Source organism: Schistocerca serialis, chromosome 12 (genome assembly GCF_023864345.2).
Source record: "Schistocerca serialis cubense isolate TAMUIC-IGC-003099 chromosome 12, iqSchSeri2.2, whole genome shotgun sequence".
NCBI classification, from domain to species: domain Eukaryota; kingdom Metazoa; phylum Arthropoda; class Insecta; order Orthoptera; family Acrididae; genus Schistocerca; species Schistocerca serialis.
This window is the reverse complement of record NC_064649.1, coordinates 133,854,427-133,871,147: the sequence shown is the minus strand read 5'-3', so window position 1 is coordinate 133,871,147 and position 16,721 is coordinate 133,854,427. Positions and strand designations below refer to the sequence as shown.

The 16,721-nt window shown below is 32.7% G+C and overlaps 1 protein-coding gene across 1 annotated transcript in view; it reads right to left on the bottom strand.

The window, feature by feature from the left end:
* Nucleotides 1-5,765, bottom strand: part of LOC126428046 (intermembrane lipid transfer protein Vps13) — a 487,343-nt gene extending 481,578 nt beyond the window's left edge. Inside the window, exons 1-3 of the mRNA XM_050089923.1 lie at nucleotides 5,627-5,765; nucleotides 5,410-5,496; nucleotides 824-1,021 (exon numbers count right to left, since the gene is read on the bottom strand). Coding sequence (XP_049945880.1) covers nucleotides 824-1,021; nucleotides 5,410-5,496; nucleotides 5,627-5,726 — 385 coding nt within the window. The 5' untranslated portion in view covers nucleotides 5,727-5,765. The remainder of the gene's footprint in view (nucleotides 1-823; nucleotides 1,022-5,409; nucleotides 5,497-5,626) is intronic.
* Nucleotides 5,766-16,721: the final 10,956 nt, after the last annotated feature.

The following is a 16,721-nucleotide window of genomic DNA, read 5'->3' as shown; positions in this document are numbered from 1 at the left end:
ACACACACACACACACACACACACACACCAGTAGATGGAGACTTAATTATAATGAATATTTTCCTTCAGAATACCAATTTCAAATTATGAAGACACTGATGATGAAAACATCGAGTGATTAGATAGCAATGCTTATTGACCAGAATTTGAGCTGATAAGTATTTTCAGTGGCAGACGAGAAAGGTGACAGTGATCGAGGAACCAGTTATCACATACACCGAAGCACGAAAATGCCTTTATAGCTGTTTTTCAAGAACACTTGACAACATTCATTGACGTTGACTGATGTTCTGACTCCTACAATAGAGGTACTGCCAGAAAAAAAGTGAATGAAAAACAGAACCAGATAAAATTGGACGAGTATTTATTACAAGTGAACTGAATGCAAGTGATATAAAACTTACTGTGTTTTCTAGATAAGTAGAGGTTTTCATTAGTAACACATTAGTAATACAACGAGTTGTATGGGAGTGCAAGCTTCCTTGGTGAATTTCAATGATTACATCTTATTGGATTATCAGCTGAGTCAAGGCATCATTCTGCACAGAATCCGAGATGACTTAATCATTAATGCAATGGGGTTTCAAATGTGACACAAAGAATGTTTCATACAAACAGTGAGTATTAGTTTCTGGTAAAAATGTGTGTATTTTGGATTATCTGTGTTTTCTGGAGACCTCCAGGATGCACTTTATAAGTGGCAGAAATGTTGTGATCTGTGAATTTGCGCCTGTGGGGTCTATTAACTTATATATTTTGTGAACTTTTGGATACCACATTCGATATGCCAAAAACTGAACACAGGCAGAGCTCAGCCTTTTACCTTTCCCCTTCTCCAGCTTCTTGGCCTCCTCAATGCGCTGCAGCTCGGCCTGTTTCGCATCCTGCTTCCACTTCTCTTCCTTCTCTGCATCATATTTTATTTCCTGATTGGGGACAACCAAGAGAAATAATCTCTCAATGCTCGCTATTACGGGAGCACTATACAAGTTGCGCCATGGAATTTTCAGCACAAGTTTCCCTGAAACAATAGTAAAATCAATCACAGTTTCATCTTTGGATCATGTTACTGATCTGCTTCATCCTCATCACCATCCTCCACATCATCATGGATAGCAGAAGGGATCTGATATCCTTGACATCAGTTTGTTGTAGAATCTTGGAACAGACTCCGAGCTCAAACATAATGATGTATCTCATACAGAATGACCTCCATGCCAACCACACGATCGAAAACTTCAGTCACGCAAAACCCAACTCACGTTTGTAATTACTGTTGTGTCTTCATTTATGCATTCCTAGCTCTACGTTTCATTATTACATCCTATTGCTTTTTCAATAATTTGCAGATATTTTCAAATTTGTCCTGTAAGCCTGCATTACAAATTGGTGCTCAACTGCATAAAAATTAAAGAGAGCAAATAAATAAACAAACATGAAAATGAATGTTACATCATATCACGTGCTCTGCTGTACTCATAAATGACTCAAGACAATCAATATAACATATTTTCACAATAACTATTCCTTTATTTATTCATTCACGTACTATGTACCATAAATCTCACAATAAAGGACTATGCAACAAGTGAAGTTACATAGTAGTGAGCAGAATTATGTCACAGTTTACTACATCTATAAAGAATACTAACAACAAATTACGAGGTTCTAATCTACTCACTGGTAATTACGTAGATTGTTTCTAGATTACTTTCCGTGTGTAAATGTATTTTCACTACTACTCCACTTTTATTATTCAGCAGTTGTTTTGGCACGATAGTTCAAAACAAGGGTGTACATAACCATACACAGAATGCTATTTGCTGTCTATATTGGCAAAGTCAAACCCTTTTTAACATGAAGCCTAGAGTAAACAGAATTACATCTTACTTTATTTTGTAACATTGTGTGATCATGTTGCTACAGACTGCAATAGAGGTAGTCAATGTAAAATTTGACAACATTGCTGGTTTAGATCAGGGCCACTACCTATCTACAATTAAATTCAAGTTTACACCAATATTTAGAAAATAGAATCAACACTAAACCAAAAAATATGGCATAGAGAAGTTAGCTAGAAAAACTGATTTCATAAAAAGAATACCTAAATTTTGAGAACAGCATCAAAAACACATTATTCAGAGGGGAAAAGAAACCATTCCTCTTAAAAATAAATGAATTGTGATGGGTTAATTATAAAGAGAAAACAAGCTTTAAACATCTGGAATGCAGATAAAAAATTATAAGAACAGGTAGAATATTACCGAAGCCAGGAAACCTGAATCAAGTGAGCCATATTTTAAGCAGAACAACACAGACTTTTGTAAAACACTAAAAGATTGTTTTAAAAGTACCAACAAGTTTGCACATTCAAAGCTCAAAAACATGAAGACTGCTCATAACACTGAGAACGGCAGAATACTTGCAGCCTACTTCAAAGAGTTATGCAACTGCGATCAACAAAAAGAAGAATGATTTTCATAACACAGTCCAAACAAAATGAAATTCAAAGTTGTTGACAATAGAGAAAAATTAGAAAACAAAAATAACAAAATATCAGGAGAAGATAATACAGTTCCTGAAGTGCGGAAAGACTCTTGTGGCAACATTACTCTATCTCTAACAGAAATCATTAAGGAAATTTCGACAACAAATAGCTTACCACCAGAATGGACTTCAGCATTAATATATGAAAAGAAAACAGAGCCTAGCAATTATAGAGGAATTACCCTGCTACCAGTCATATATAAGATCTTGTCTGGGGTATTTTCGAAGAAAACTGAAAGAATATTCAACCCACAACTACGAGAGTATCAAGCAGGAGTTAGGACAGGAACATCTTGCATAGAGCAACAATAGAAATGAGGAAAATTGAAAACTTGAAAATGTGATAACTTTGAAATCTACAAAACAGGCCCAGGACTCAATTTCTAGAAATGCACTAATCAACATTATAATGGAATTTGGACTGAACAGTAAAACAACATAAATAACTACATAAACTTCAACACACATAACACAGAGTAAAATTTATGGGGGAACTGCCAAAACATTTTGAAATAAAGTCAGGTGCGAGACAAGTAGATGGTTTGTCACCTCTACTTTTCAACTGCACATTAGAGAAGACAGTGAGAGAATGGTGAAAATACATCAATATTATGGGTGTTTAACTAGGAAGAAACTCAAATCATATATTGTTCAGTTTTTGGAAATAATATGGCATTAATTACTGACACTCTGCAAGGTACAAATCACAAAACCACAGAAACAAGAGAACCACAGATACAAGCAAACAAAATAGGACTAAAAATGTCATTTGGAAAAAGCAATATTCATGGCAAATATCAATGATGCCCCCATAAAATCTTAAAACCCATAACAATACAGTACCTAAAACAAACTGTTTTACATAGCTAGGAGACTGGATAATGAGCAATACAAAAGAAAGACAGCAACAGAAAATACAGTACATAAAATGAAGTGTGTTCCATATGTCAAAAAAACATAGATAACAAAAATTTTCCTGGGACACAGATCTAAGACACTATCAAACAGGGCATGAAAAACTATATACAAAAGAAACACCAACAAGATTTGGGGATCTTGAAAAACTTGAATAAGTTGAAAGAAGAATGTTACAGACAGAGCTCTATTTGAAATTGGAAAAGCTATCTGGTGGACAGTTTTATGGACACACATACTGAGCTGATAACAGACTAACCAAGCAGATCTTAAACTCACTAAACAGCTACAAAACCAAACTCACATGGTTCACTGAAACTGACAAAGATATGAAAAACATTTCAGTTAGAATGGGAGAAGGAAAGACATTCTCAAAGAGTGAAGGAAGCCTGAGAGCAATGAAAATTAGACACAAAGAAACAAAAACAATGGTGATTCTTCATACCCTCCAAAAGGGTTATCCAAATAAATTATTCTGTGTGATGTCTGCTGGTTATCTGTTTTAGACTTTTGCACCACTATATAAACCTACACTCTGAACCCTACACAAGAACATATAACTTAGATTTCAATTATTTTTCTGAGGACATGCTGAAAAGTTCTCAGTATTGGTTGAGGTATTACATGTTATGCATGTTACTCAGTTGACTTTGCTGCTTCAGTGGTTCAAGTTGCAACTCTCTGCCACATCCAACATGGCTGTGTGAAAAACAGAACACTGTAATAGTGTTTCTGAAAACACGAACTCAGAGTTCATCCAGATACAGAAATTCTCTCCTTCAGCAGGACAATACACACACTGTCATGAAACATCCTACATACAGTCTCTACTTGGTCCCACCTGATTTTTGTCTTTCTCCAAAACTTACAGAAAACCTTCGAGGTCTTCGCTTTGATAGTGACGAAGCATGCAAGCAGGAGTGAGGTTATGGTACCACCAGCAAAGTCTAACAGATTACAGTGACAGTATCAACAAACTGGTCTGTTGTTTGGAGAAATGTATTAGTGACCAGCCTATGTCAAAAAATACATATGTAAACATGAAGCATACAGATATAGAATAGTAATAAACTTTATTTAAAAAGCTTTTAAACTTTTCACATAAGAAATTCAGCATGGCCTCCTATGTTAGAAATTTTACCTGCACGTCAGTATAATGGGAAGTGAGCGACTTTAGCTTTTTGGTTACCATATCCACCTCCTGGTGCTAGAACTAAAATCCATCAAAACTGTTAGATTATTTTGAATTTTTTTCTTGAAAAATTTAACTTTCATGCTCTTTCAGTATGTACTTCCCAAAATATCTCGTCATAGTGACATGATTCTGTTTTGCTGTCAGAAATAACTCAGTTTTATTATTACTAATCCTTTAATCATGTTGTTCAGTAGTATAGGCAAGTGACTTCTAAAGAGGTACACAGAATGTGGACACTAAAATGACTCACAAAATGCTACACAATCAAGGTTTATTTCGATAACAAACAATAGTTATCCAATCTTAACAAATTATTTATTAAATACCACTTTTATTCTGCAATACACTTTCACAATATAATGCATTGTAGAAAGGTATCTTATGCCCCAGATTACAACCGTAAATTCCATTCTCCTTAAGGTAAAACTACAAATCATTACGCACAAACAAGTGTGACTATGTGTGTCAATCAACTCACACTTTTTTACTCTTCATACTGTGTTGTATTTGTAATTGGTGGATGAATAAACAAAGAAACAAACTATAATGATTACCTACCGAATCTCTTGGTTAGTGACGCTATATGATGTTGAGATTGTAGTGAAGTTACATTTACGCACAACAGAATAATTACGTTTAGTACAATATTTTACGTGAAGCTTAAGAGGACGGGGGTAAAACAGAGCAAATATCACAATGCGATAAAGAACATTACCAACGTAATTTTACAAAACCAGAAAAAGGTAACTTACCTAAATGCCCGTACACAGTTCTCACCGGCAAGTTTAAGTCATCAAGCGCACTTTGTTTTAAAATTAAGTCTTGTAGGACGACATCACCTGATAAACAACAATATAAAATGACATGTATATCAAGTACAAAAGCAATACATAACCTTATGGAAAAAGTCTGTTTACAACAGCGCTACGCAATAGCGCATTTGCGACGTACCGCAATGCGGCTACTCACCTCCAAATATTCCAATTTGCAGCTGTGATCGGTCCAAGTTTTCGACGTAGTCTCCGAGGAAACGATTTAACAAATCTGCTACAACGCTTTCAAAAACCATCTTCACAGATCAGCCACACAGCACTTTCAAAACTAATTTTCTAAAAGTAGGTTGGAACAGCGCTAAAGTTCATATCACCACGCCCACCAACGCCGTTGCGCCAATGAGTGATACATAACTTGCTCTCACTTCTATAATTGTCGGTGACGTCAGTTTTCCTCATACAAAAACTATGTAACAGAAGAATCATTTACAAATGTGAGACATTTTATCATCATGCTCTGAGCGCAGACAACAGCACTCTCTGCCTCTCTGTAGTACTTAACAGATGACAGCTGATAATCAAACCAACCACGCTAAACACTCGTCTAATGAATAGATACCTCTCTGGTTTCCTGCAACGCAATCACTGGCGACGCATCATCCTCGTTCCGCTTGAAAGAACTGTGTTATCTGATGTAGGGCAGGTTTCGAAATATAACTCCTATTACAATAATCATCTTGATTGGTAAATAAATTCTACAAAATAATTTGTGGTTCAAATAAGATTTTGTTTCGTGAGATTCCGGTAACTTTTGAATTTCAATAAAATTATTAATGTTTCTTCTCTAAAAACTTAGTTTTTTCATTGAATTATTTCTTCGTATATGAAATTCTGTTATATAGCCGTTCCGCTACGCCGTCTCGTAAATATAATTAGAATTCGTGCTCAGTCATTCATTTACGTAGTGTTACAGCTTTTTACTAACTTTGTTGCTGTATAATGAAAGAGGGAAATTAGAGTTTCTGATTTTTTACGATATTTACAGGACACTCGTTATAGAAACAACAAATGTCTTCCCACCACTGAACGCGCTGAATTGTAGCTATAATTGTATCCAATTCAAGAACAAGGCAAGCTCAAACGTAGCAGATCATTTACTTGCCTAGACAACACATTTAATGTAAATGCGAGTTTTCTTCTTTTCTTACAAGATATACAAACAATACGTAGATCCTACATGAAATGTATTATTTATTTATAACTTATATTTGATTTAACACCTTAATAAAATTGCCGAAAGAAATGTATTATTTAAGTACTATACGATACTGGAGATTCAATAAGACCTCATGCGCCCAAAATTTCTGCTTCAGTAATAAGTTTCTGTAGTTGGATTTAATAATGCATTTTAAAGCCACTTTTTTTAATAAAAAGGATATTTTGTTTTCTTTAAGAACTTTATAGTTTAAGAAACATTGTCATTTAAGATAATTAAACTACACAAGATACAGTATTTTACAATTTGTAAAATATATGCCTTCACAAAGGCTATACAGCCATTTTAGTTGTGACTGTTTTGTTTCCCAAAATGTATATGATTACTGGCAGAAAATATATTTCAAGTAAAGTTGTTTGGGTAACAATCATCTGAGGTTGTAATAGAAATGGCGGGAGAAAGTTGGGCACCGAAAAAGCAGTCCATAAAAGTAGAATCCAACATAAATGCTCCTTAAAGAATGTCGATCTAATACATAGTATTAAAACAAATTCAATTCTTTTTATGTATGACTCTTGTGTGTAGTTTCTGTTTATAAGCTTTCATTGGAACATACAGGACATGTACATTAAAAATTTGCTGATGGTTGCCTACACAAGTTTATAAATAGTAGGCCTTAATCAGTCTTCGTTAAGCAGTCATTGGTTCTCATCTAAGCAAGCAGTAGTGAGTAGTTGCACTTGGCTGTCAATAAGCACAATGTCTTGGTCAGAAGAATTAAGTGCAAAGAACCTGTGTTGATGCTGCCACTCATAGAACTATGCTAAATTCAGTACATGTCAGAGGCAGTCTGCCTACATAGCATACATGGCATGTGCTATGTGCCTGCACTGTCATGCGTCTTGCAGCTTCACTGCCAAGTTTCTTTAGGGAAAAATTGACTATTACCAATTTTGAACAGAAAATAGTAATTCCATGTAAGCATAGTTATATTGAATGATAATATTGTTTAGAAATATGTGCAGGTGCTGGTTTCCACTAACAAGGGAACACTCCCACGTGTAATTAAACGATCTTGATGAAACGTCTTGGGTAGTAGAGCTTGAAAAATAATGAACTAGACATATTTTCATTTTTGTCTAATTTAACAACCCAAAAAGTATGAGATTTAGAGGGAATATCTTCGAAATCATGATATAAAACTTGAAATGTGATTAATGCTCTTGAAAACTCTACAATCTAATTTTGTAATAAACCGATATTTTGCAAAACGTCCCATCACCATTAATTAATTTTGCAAAACATCCCATCACCAGTAATTATTTTTGAAAAATGAAAATTTCTATGAGAACATAAACTAAACAAATTTTCATGCCACATACATTCATGTGTTATAAAGACAGTTTCTCAACTTCCATTTAAGGAAAATAAGCTGTACACACTGTGCTATTGCAGCATTTTGAACATACCCAGTTAAAATATCTAAACATTCATTATTATTCTAACTATTTATTTTACTTATTTTTGTTTTATGTTTTGAACTGTAATTTTATATTTACATTCACGTTTTTAGTTTACCATTTCATATATGTATATTTTGTAGCTCAAAGTAATAAGTAAATCAATACCATTATACAAAATCATTACAATAAATATAATCTGTAACGAAATGTTTAAAATATAGCTCTTTTATACCACACACAAAGAAAGAACGAAATTTCTTAACATAATACACATGACATACAGCACAATATAAAACAAAGTTCAGCAGGATTCTCAAATTGTGACAAATGAACTTCTAAATATCGTTATTTGAATGAGGCATACTTCTATACAAATGTGTAAATCGAAAAATTTTAAAAATTATTCTCCTCTTATTAAACAACATTTAAACGATCTTAAAAATAGATATGAAGATAAAATTAATAATATCCATAATGAGAAGTATTTTCAAAAGCTTCTAGTAGATAAATGTCAAGAAATTAAAGAAAAAATTACCAGAAAATTGTCCAGCTTTTAATCTTCCAGATGATGAAGATTTTTTTAAATCAACAAAACGAATTAATATAAAAGCTTCTTCTTGCAAATCAATAATAATAACTTAAGGAATTCATAAAAATCATAATATTGTTGAAACACAAGAATTTGTAAAGCAAATTAAAGAATAAATAATCACAAAGTTAAAGAAGATTTTATTACAAAGAAGAGCGATTAAAGTGACCAAGAAACAGTAATTTTAAAGGACAAGATGAAATACTAGAATTTAATTTTAAAACAGCTACTGAAGTTATATTAAGAATAACTTATCTAGAAGATTATTATCAAAAATCAACAAAAAACTATTAACTGAAATGGAAGAAATGCAAAGGAAAAAAATTTGGTTGGTGTTTATTTTATACAGATGGTTCAGATTAAGTGTTAATAGACACAATTAAATTTATGGGGCTACTTATACTGATTTACCAAAAGTACTTACAGATAAGGAAGCTGTAATTAATGCAAAAAACAACAGATCAAAAATGTTTTCTGTGGTCAATAAAATCTGTGTTATATACTGTAGATTAAAATTCAGAAAAAGTTAATAGTTATAAATATATTGGATTAGAATTAAATGAAATTTTTGTAAAAGAGAAAATTAATTTTCCTGCTCAGTTAACAGATATTACAAAATTTGAAAATAAATCAAATAAAGGGTGTACATAAAGTTTGGAAACACTATCAACCATTTATTGGACAAGAACCAAACGTTGTACAGATATCATGCATATGTCATTTTGAACAGAAAGTCTGGAAGTTTTCTTTGATGTATATCGCCACAGCGTAGTTTGGTAATTTGCCAATAGTCAGCGCTAGTTGCAAACATGACGAGTTCAGGTGCAACCAACAACTGTTTCATGAAATGGCCTCTGTAACATTATGTGATTGCCCCACCATTTTAAATCATTCACTAACGAGCAGTCGCTCGGAAACAGCTACAGTTAGCAAATAATTTCCTGTGGCGTGACGTGTTTATTCTGGAAGCGCCGTCAGAGATACAGAGAGCTGTTGACTTTTAAAGCCGCGGCGCGAAAGGTGGACAAAATAAGAACATTTTTACTCATTCTTTTAATGTACAAGATACTCTCGATGAACAGTTAGTCATTCTTCTGTTTCTTGTAATTTGTGTCAGGCACGCATGTCTTGCCACCGTATCATTATTGCTTAAAAATATTATTTTAGTGTAATGTGAAAATGCCATACTGCATAGCAGTAGATTCATGTTAGAAGCTATATTGTGGGACGTGTATCTGAAAATATTAAGAGATGTAAGTTCGTTATATATCGACTGCCATAAATTCAAAGTTAAATGGAACTTGTGTATGGACTAATTATTTAGTATAGAACCTAAGTCTCACTACTTCATGACCATACATATTTAATTTTCTTTTGCGTTTCTGCAAATTTTGATGGTTCACAGTCACAAGTTGTTTCGTCGAAATCGGACGGAAGTTGTATACGGCGAAATAGTTTCTCCACACCTCATTCTTCTTGTTAAATGCATGATCAACTTTGGCCCCTTAGGAAATTCATGTTGAGCTATCCAAAAACAACTATATTTTCAATAGTAATTTAGCCCTGACCAGTAAAGGTATTCAAAACCACTACAATAACTAGTTATGTCTATTGGCCTAAAACACAATATATATCATAATATGCTTTTCTCTGCAAATATATTTCCACCACTGATTATAGCTATATGTCAACGCACAAAAGTAACTATGTTGTTATACCTCCCCAATCGGCAGACCTCACTCCATGCAACTTTTTTCTGTGGGAACATATTAAAGATCTGATGTAGCTACTGCCTCTACCAAGTGATGTAGTAGAACCCCAGGAGAGAATATGGGAAACAACTGCCACAGTCGATTATGTCATGCTGGGATGGGTATGGCAAGAATTCTATTATCGTATTGCCGTCTGCCTTGACACTCATAGTTCACATATCGAATGTTTGTACAAAGTGACATCTGTAAAATGTTTTGTTCTTGTGCAATAGAGGATCGAAAGTGTTCCTGGACTTTTTGTACACCCTGTATTTCATATAATGTTTATGCATATGAATGCAATGAAGAATACATACGGAATATTGTATATCCTCTTTACCATACGACAAATAAACAAGAAAAACATGTTAATCTTCGCTTAATTTGTGAAGAAAATAATTCTCGTTATTGTTAGAAAAAAGATTTATCTACAGTAATTAAATCACAAGCAACTAAACAAAAATCGAAAATTTATCTTTGTATTCGATGTTTAAGATATTTTTATTCGCAAGAAAAATTAGAGAATCATGAAAAGTTTGCAAAGAACATAAAGAAGTAAAAATAGATATGCTTGTTATAGGTCAAAAATTGGATTTGAAAAGCATAATGATTCATTAAGGGTACCTTTCATAATTTATGCAGATTTCGGATGTTTGTTAAAAGATATTAACACTTGCCAACCAATTTCTGAAAATGATATATTAATAAATAACAAAAACATTTACCAATCCAATTCAATTATTGTTTTAAATACTCTAATGTAGATTATAAAAATCCTGTTACGTATACTAGCAAAAATGCAACAAAAAATTCATTGAAATGTTAAAAGAATAATCTAGAGGAATTGCTAAAACATATGGACAAAATATTCCAATGATAATGACAAATAAATTTTATAATTTCGAAAACTTGTTATATTTTTGAAAAGAAATTTACGAAACAAGAAAAGAAAATATGAGATCATTGTCATTTCAGAGGAAAATATCAAGGAACTGCACATGCAGATTGCAATCTTAACTGTCAAAATCCTAAATTTATTCCAGTTAATATTCAGAATTTAACAAATTACGACCTTCATTTTTTATCAGAGAATTAGCAACAGATAATTCAGATATTGATGTTATTTCAAATAGAGAACAAAAATATATTTCCTTTAGTAACTGTGTTAGAGATGACTAAAAATAATATTCTTGGATATGTTTAAATTTACAGACTCAAGTAGTGACAAATTACCTTCTAATGTTACAAAAGAACAATTTAGAGAAACAACAAAATATTTTGAAGAAGATAATTAGATTCACTATTTAAAAAAGTAGTTTATTCTTCTTTATGGATTGTGAAGAAAACTTTCAAAAAACTAAATTCCATAGAAAACAATGTTTGTATTCAATACTTAATAAAGATAATATTTCTGATAAAGGTTATACTCATGGAAAAACAGTTTGGAAAAATTTAACATTAAAAATTTACACGAATATACAAAATTATATAATTAATTTGATGTTTTAATTTTAGCAGATATTTTCAAAGATTTATGAGATACTTGTTTTTAATCTTATAAACTCGATCCATCATGGCATTTTACAGCTCCAGGATTATCTTGGGATTCTATGTTAAAAATGAAAAAGTTTGATTAGAGTTATTAGATGATTATGAGTTGATTTCATTTCTTGAGAAAGGATTTCGAGGTGGAATTTATCCAAGTATAAAAAGATATGCTAAATCAAAGAATAAATATATGAGATTTTCACCAGACAAAACAATCAAAATATTTAGATGCAACTAATTTATATGGTTGGGCAATGCCTCAGTTTTTACATATTAAAGATAACAATGGTTAAGGCCAAAATCTTTTTATTCTGAGAAAATACTTAAAATTTTATATTGTAATAAATATGTTTATGTTTTAGACATTGATTTAGAATATCAAAAAAATTACAGTACTTTTATTAAGATTTACCACTAGCATCAGAAGGAAAAAAATTATTAACAATATTAAATAATAAAGGAAATTTTTCACAAATCTATAAGATGTTAAACAATTTTTAACTCTTGAATTAACAACATACAAATTCATAAAACCTTATCATTTGAACAATAAGATTGGTTGAAGAAATACACTAATTTTCGTACAGACATGAGAAAAAAAAGGCAGCTAACGATTTTGAAATAGATCTATACAAGCTAATGAACAAATCAATAGTTGGAAAAGCGATGAAACATAGAAATAGGCATAATGTTAACAGATGAAAGAAATATATGAATTATATTTGAAGACAAAATTATGCACAAACTAATGTATTCTCAGAAAATCTAAGAGCAGTTCATATGAAAAAAATTGAAATAATATTCAATAAACCAGTTTATATTGGAATGAGTATCCTAGGTATTTCGAAAATACAAATGTATGACGTTCATTATAATGTCATGAAACCAAAACATAGTGAAAATATTCATTTATGTTGTATGGATGCTGATTTTTTTATTTATGATATAAGATGTAAAGACTTCTATACAGATATGAAATCGATAATAAACGAATTTGACACAATTAATTATTCAAAAGGTAATATTTATCGAATTCCATTAGTCAATAAGAAACGAAAATTGCGCAACAGTTATTTTAGATCATGTTATTGTATGAACGAAATATATTTTACCAACAAATTTTACACAAAACCATTCAACTTTATGATAACCTCCTTTTTATGATCTGATAAATTAAAGCTATTTCCATATTTTTTGACTGATCACATTTATAAATATACTTAGAAGAATTTTTGATATCCTTCTTACATTCTCTGCAAGTAAATGATTTATTATAGCAGCCATTAAAAAGTTCTTTAATATTTTCGTATTTATTTTCCCTATAGTCTTTTTGTTTCTTTTTTATACAATCAATATCGCCTGTTTTTGAAGGCTTATTCTCTTTTGTTATTTTTATTTTCTTACATATTTCTTTCTCTTCATTGCACAATGGACAATTCATTGTATTATCGCTTTCCTGTTATAAATAAAATCAATTATTTGAATGAAAAAAGAAATATATATTAAGTTTTACTGTATGTACATGGAGTCGCTTGTAGATCTTAAAAACAAACTTACACTTAAATATGAAGAAGTCTTAACAATTGTTACTGAAAATGATAATCCATGGTTATATGCAAATCAAGTAGCTGATATCTTAGGATATAAACGTTCTCATGATGCTGTTAACATATGAACATTTCAACTGTGGTATATTGCTGCTATCTAAAAATATTCATCATCATACAAAATTTATTATAGAAACTAGATTATATTCTTTAGATATGAATTCACAAATATCATAAGCAGATTTTTTTTTCAAAATTAAGTTTATGAAGAAGTTTTCTCATCCATTCAAAAACACGGCAAATGTAAAATCAGGATTAATGTAAAATGATTCTATGAAGACCAAACACATCATTTAAAAGATCCAAATAAAATTAAGAATAATTACATGAAAAAAAATCAGATGAAAAGTGTTATAGAGACAAATAAGTTTTATGTGAAATAAAAGTGCAAATAGTTTATTACCATATGTTGTTCCTTAATTAAGCGATAGAAATTTAAGACCAACTTCTGTTGTTTTAAGATTGCATGTTTTTAATTATGAATATTATTATATTGAAACACAATTTAAAAATGTGCAAAATCGAATCAATATTATCAGAAAAAGACATCTAATTGTAAAAAACTTTTAAGAATTAATTATGTACCAAATTCTGTAAATTTATATCACCAAATGAAAAAGACTTTAAGAAGTATTTGCACAAAAGTAATTTCAATACATTGGATAATTATTCATGGGAACAATGCTTTGATAATACAACTAGTCTAGCGACAACACATTAAAGAAAAATACTGTAAACCTTATGAAAATTTCAATAGCACTGAGATGACACTATCTAAACATATTCAGCTTCATGAAACATTTTTAATGAACTTGTTTTATATTCTTTCTCGTTTCTTAGAATATATAACTAAATTTCCAAGTACGTTTTTCATAATTAAATTTTAAGGTACATTCCTAACAATTATTATACATGTCTAATACACAAAATGAATCAAACCCATTTGATTCCATTCATTCAAATCTAAAATTTTCAAATAACTCTGACATTAAGTCATTTTTATTAACCTTTATATGATATCAAAATATACTCTATAATGATTCAATAAGCGCTCCATCTTCAGGCCACAAGTGGCCCATCAGTACCATCCGACCGCCGTGTCATCCTCAGATGAGGATGCAGATAGGAGGGGCGTGTGGTCAGCACACCACTCTCAGTGAATCAATAAGCCTAATGAATTATCGAATCCTAAGCATTTACTTCATTACCTTTTTATTTAAAAATTTTTCAACATTTAAACAACTGGAAAATTCGTTTTCTGTAGTTTTTGCTCATAAAAAATTCCTTCTACTTATTTTTCCGTCTAAATCTTCCAATTTATATGTGATTGGATTAGAATGAATATATTATTCAATTTCAAAAAGTTATGTAGACCAGTTGGCTGTACCATCAACAATGGGTCGTTTCTGAGACCCTCACCGAGTGAATGGAACAATATCATATATCCAGCCAACAGCAGTAGTGGGAACATGGCTGATGCTGTAGACCAGGGCTTCACAACGTACGTGCTCGCGGAGCAAGCTGTTAGCAGCAAGGCATGAGCACGGAGCAGCGCGCTACCCCCACTACTCCACTACCGGACCAGAGTGGAGAGTGGGGAAAGTGACATGGGGCACACAACAGCTGCCACCAGCCAATGTAAATCCGCGGCCACCTGCAGGGATATCACTCACGAATTATTACTGCGACAAATGAAACAAATAAAGGAGAATGTACACATGCCACATAGTTTTATTAGCTTAGTGTATGCCTCTACATTCGCATTAATTTGTGAACTGTTACACAATAAATGGTGTCACTGAAGTGTGGGATTCTCGGTTATCTTGTACTTTTTGCCCTTTACAATTGCGTCTATGTTGGGAGTAATTGTTTTTGTGCATTTTAGGTGCAGCGTGCAGTTTAAATTTCGATCAGACAATGCGTTTCTCAGGCGCATCTTGTTACATTTCATTGCAGAGAACAGTTGTTCACAAACATACGTGGAACCGAACATTGATATTATTGTAGCCGCCAGTTTGTGCAAACGAGGAAATCTATCCTGAGGGAAGTGTCTGTAGAATTCCAAAATGTGGTTCTTGTTCTGAAATTTGCCTCTGTATTCTCTGCCACACTGCAGGTCAACAATTTCTTAGTGCAGCTCAGGACAAAACTCTTAAATATTCGCTGAATATGGAGATTACAGATCAAAATCACTGTCTAGTGCTGTCAGATCTTGAAAGCGCTGATCAACTAAACTATGTGAATACAATTTCATTTTAAAAGCTCGTATTCGATCTATGTAATGGGTGATTAGCAGATCTTTACCTTGTAGTAAAATGTTCAAAGCATTCAGATGACTAGTTAAATCTGCTAAGAACGCGAGATCACATTCAAACGTGCGCGCGCATTTCCCCTCCTTCCCCTCTCTCCCTACTCTGCGACCTTGCACCTGCTCGCGAGAACGTGCCTGAGCAGACGCGAGTACTCGCGCTCAAAACCGGCCAGTTGTTATGCCCTGCTGTAGACAAACGTGTTAAATGTGGTCAACAAAGTTTGATAAATACAGTGGAAATCGGAGGGTACCTCAAGAAAGAGATGAAAGATGACATTTTAAAGGCGGTGAGTAGCCTGAGAGAATGTTTCATTGTAATGAAATTGGACGTGAGCATGGAAAACTCTAAAAATAAAGACAACGTGATCTCGGAAAGTAAGGTTAGCAACACCCAGGTAGAGGGAGAGAACCGTAGCAGTGTGGGACAAGTGGAGCCATCTGTTGAGCTAACACAAGAAACCCAGTACGGCAACCACCACATACCGCCATCTAGCGGGACTTCTCATAACTACGACAACCCCCAGACAGAGGCAGATGACCGGAGCATTGTGGGACAAGTGGTACCAACTGTTGACCCAGTACAAGAAACCGAGAGCGGCAAGCATTGCATACCGACACCTACTGGGACTACTTGTAACTATGACAACCAGCCCCTTGATCACGACACAATATTAGAGCCAAAAATCACAGGTAAAGTTACCCAAAAGATAAGCCTTATAATGGAGGATTTCACGAAAAGTGTAAAGATCATGATTAAGGAAGAAATTGCGAGTTCAAGAGAAAAGATGCCAAAACCGCAGCAAATA